The following is a 2,753-nucleotide window of genomic DNA, read 5'->3' as shown; positions in this document are numbered from 1 at the left end:
GTGACCAGCTTTATTATATGACTATGAACAATTTTTTAGATTCAATTAAAATACATGTCTCCTATGTATGACTCTTCATACAAATGTATTTTAATATCTCAATAGAATCTTAGTACCTTAATAACTAGATAATGAATGCTTACTAAAACAAAATCTTCGTCTTATTATCAAAATGTACTTTCATTACAAATAAATGAATTTAAGCATGAGAATATACTTGCTTTCCAGGGCACCATATTCTCAAAATTCCTAACACATATAAGCATTATTTGATACACCAAATAAATGAGGGCTATTTGTAGATTGACCTTCAGCAACAATAGACTTTTACAAAGCCATATGGATCACCTTTAATGATGTTAAACCTTAAATTTGAGGTATGGCTTTGGTACCACTTGTTGATCCCGTTAGAGTGCTCGAAGGGGGATGAATAACACTAAAAAAGTTTAAGATTAGCTTTTTTTGAGTGGTTGAACTTTTAACCAATTAGAGGGAAAAAGATGTAAAGCTTGTAGTCGCTAAAAGACACCAAGTAAGGCAAGGTAGAGAGAAGTGAACAATGCAAGAGTATTTATAGCGGTTTGGTCCTCTTGATCTACATCCACTACCTTGATCTCCCAATCAAGGATTTTCAACCCAACTTCATTATTTCAGTGGAATTAACAGCTTCCACCAAGCTTTTACAAGGTGAGATTCTACCCAAGCTCTAATCCCTTACAACAAGCTTTAAAGTGCTTCCCACACTCTAATTTCCTAAAAAGGAGAAGAAAAAGAAGTACAACTAGAATTCTTTACAAATTTGGAAAAATTACAAGCAAACTTAAACACTTTTTCTAAAATAGAAATGAAGAACAAGTGTTTTTGCTTAAAGATATTTGGCTTTTTGCTCCAAATGGCTCTTTTTTCATTCAATCTACCTTATTTCACCATTGGAGCCTCAATTTATACTTGAGGAGTCAGATTTTTCTGTTAAAGATAATTTTCAGCTGTTGGAGACAACTTTGATGCCGGTCAGCTGTTATTTTATGCTCTAATGCTTAAATTCAAAAATACAGACAAAGTTCAACTAACTGGTTTTAGGCAGCTTTAATGGATCACATTTTCCTTGCCTTGCATTATCTTGCTACTGTGTATTTTACGTTAATTGATTACAGAAACCTTAACCAATTAAGAGAGTTCTGTCTTCAGGCTTATCTACTTTAGCAAACTTTCATTACTTGGTTATCTTTCCCTTTAACTGATTGGAGTTTCACTTCCTACAGCCCTGACCGATTAACACGTGCTCCAATCTATTAGGAAACTTCTTAATTTAAACTTCCCCATTTTGGCTCCCTTCAATGGTCAACTTCTCTTTATATTTCAATTTTGGCATTTAGAGATTCATCGAGTCTTGCACTCTGATCGATTAACCTTATGCCTTAATCGATTGGCACACCTCTGTTTTTCCTTTGTCCAACAACTTCTTATCAGTTAAGCCTAGTGCTAACTGATTAGGAGTTTTCTATTTTGCTTCAACTTGTAGCCCAGGATTCCTTAATTGATTAAGGCTTTTTGATAATTAGCTGCACAAGCCCTATCTTCACTAGCTCTTTTCATCTTTCACACTTCAACTGATTAACCTATTTATTATATGATCTTGTTTTTAATCATTCATTTTACTAAGGGAATTAACTTTATCCTACACACTTAAATAGTGAAGTTAGACATTAATAAACAAGGAATGTTTTGTTTTCATCAAAAACATATGGAGTCAACACTAGCTGATCTAGGAGTTACATAGAGATGTGATCAATAAACTAAGTTATCTACCTAATTAGGCATATCATGGCTTATTGAGCACACTCAAGGTCATGGTAAGTTGAACGACATCCTAGGCCACTAGAAAGTTCCTAGAAGAAAGTTTTTGGAATGACTTTGAGGGTTGTAATTTTGCATATAAAATAGTGGGTGACCTATTTAAAATTTCAAAGCCTTGTTTTAAATAGTTTATGTGTGATTATACTTATTGCTTTTATCTTATCTATTCAGACATAATCTATATACATGGCTAACAACTTGTCACTTCGGAGCATCTTGGATGTAAACGAACTCATTGGCCCAAACTTCCTGAATTGGTATCAAAACCTCAAGATCGTCTTGAAACAAGAGAAGATATCACATGTCCTTGACACACCTATTCCATCAGTCCTTGCTAATGATGGTAGTGCTGAGGATAAAGAGGCATATCAACGTCATAAGGATGATGATCATCAGGTAGCATGCGTGATGCTAGCCAGTATGCTAGCCAGCATGGATGTCCAATGCATAATTCTTCACCTTAGAGAACTGTTTTGGAAGGAAAGGCACAGTAAAAGATATGAGATATCTAAGGAATTGTTTCAGTGCAAGATGGCAGATGGGAGTTCTGTTAGACCCCACATATTAAAGATGATTAAACTCATTGAGAGGATTGGACAATTAGTAATGGTGATAGATCATGAGTTGAGTACTGACTTAGTTCTATAGTCTCTTCTTGACAACTTCAATTAGTTCATGTTGAACTTCCATATGAACCATTTGGAAGTGACTTTTCCTAAACTTCTGAACATGCTGGACATGATAGAGAGCTCCATTAAAAAGGAAAAAAGAGCTTTACTTTTTGTTTCTTTTTCAAAGGCTCAAATGAGGCAAAAGAAAAAAAAAACCCTAATAGAGGAAGAAGGTAACATCCCCAAATTAGAAGGCATTGAAGCCTAAAAGAGGTGCCAAAAAGG

General features: G+C 34.6%; 1 protein-coding gene across 1 annotated transcript; it reads left to right on the top strand.

Annotated features, from left to right (window-relative positions):
- The first annotated feature begins 2,043 nt into the window (after positions 1-2,043).
- LOC148763586 (uncharacterized) lies at positions 2,044-2,505 on the top strand. The gene has a single exon (XM_088804591.1). It carries the CDS (start codon positions 2,044-2,046, stop codon positions 2,503-2,505), a length of 462 nt encoding a protein of 153 aa, XP_088660717.1.
- Positions 2,506-2,753: the final 248 nt, after the last annotated feature.

Source organism: Theobroma cacao, chromosome 3 (genome assembly GCF_053813885.1).
Source record: "Theobroma cacao isolate CCN51 chromosome 3, ASM5381388v1, whole genome shotgun sequence".
Taxonomy (NCBI): Eukaryota; Viridiplantae; Streptophyta; class Magnoliopsida; order Malvales; family Malvaceae; genus Theobroma; species Theobroma cacao.
This window is presented reverse-complemented; position numbering and strand designations above follow the sequence as displayed.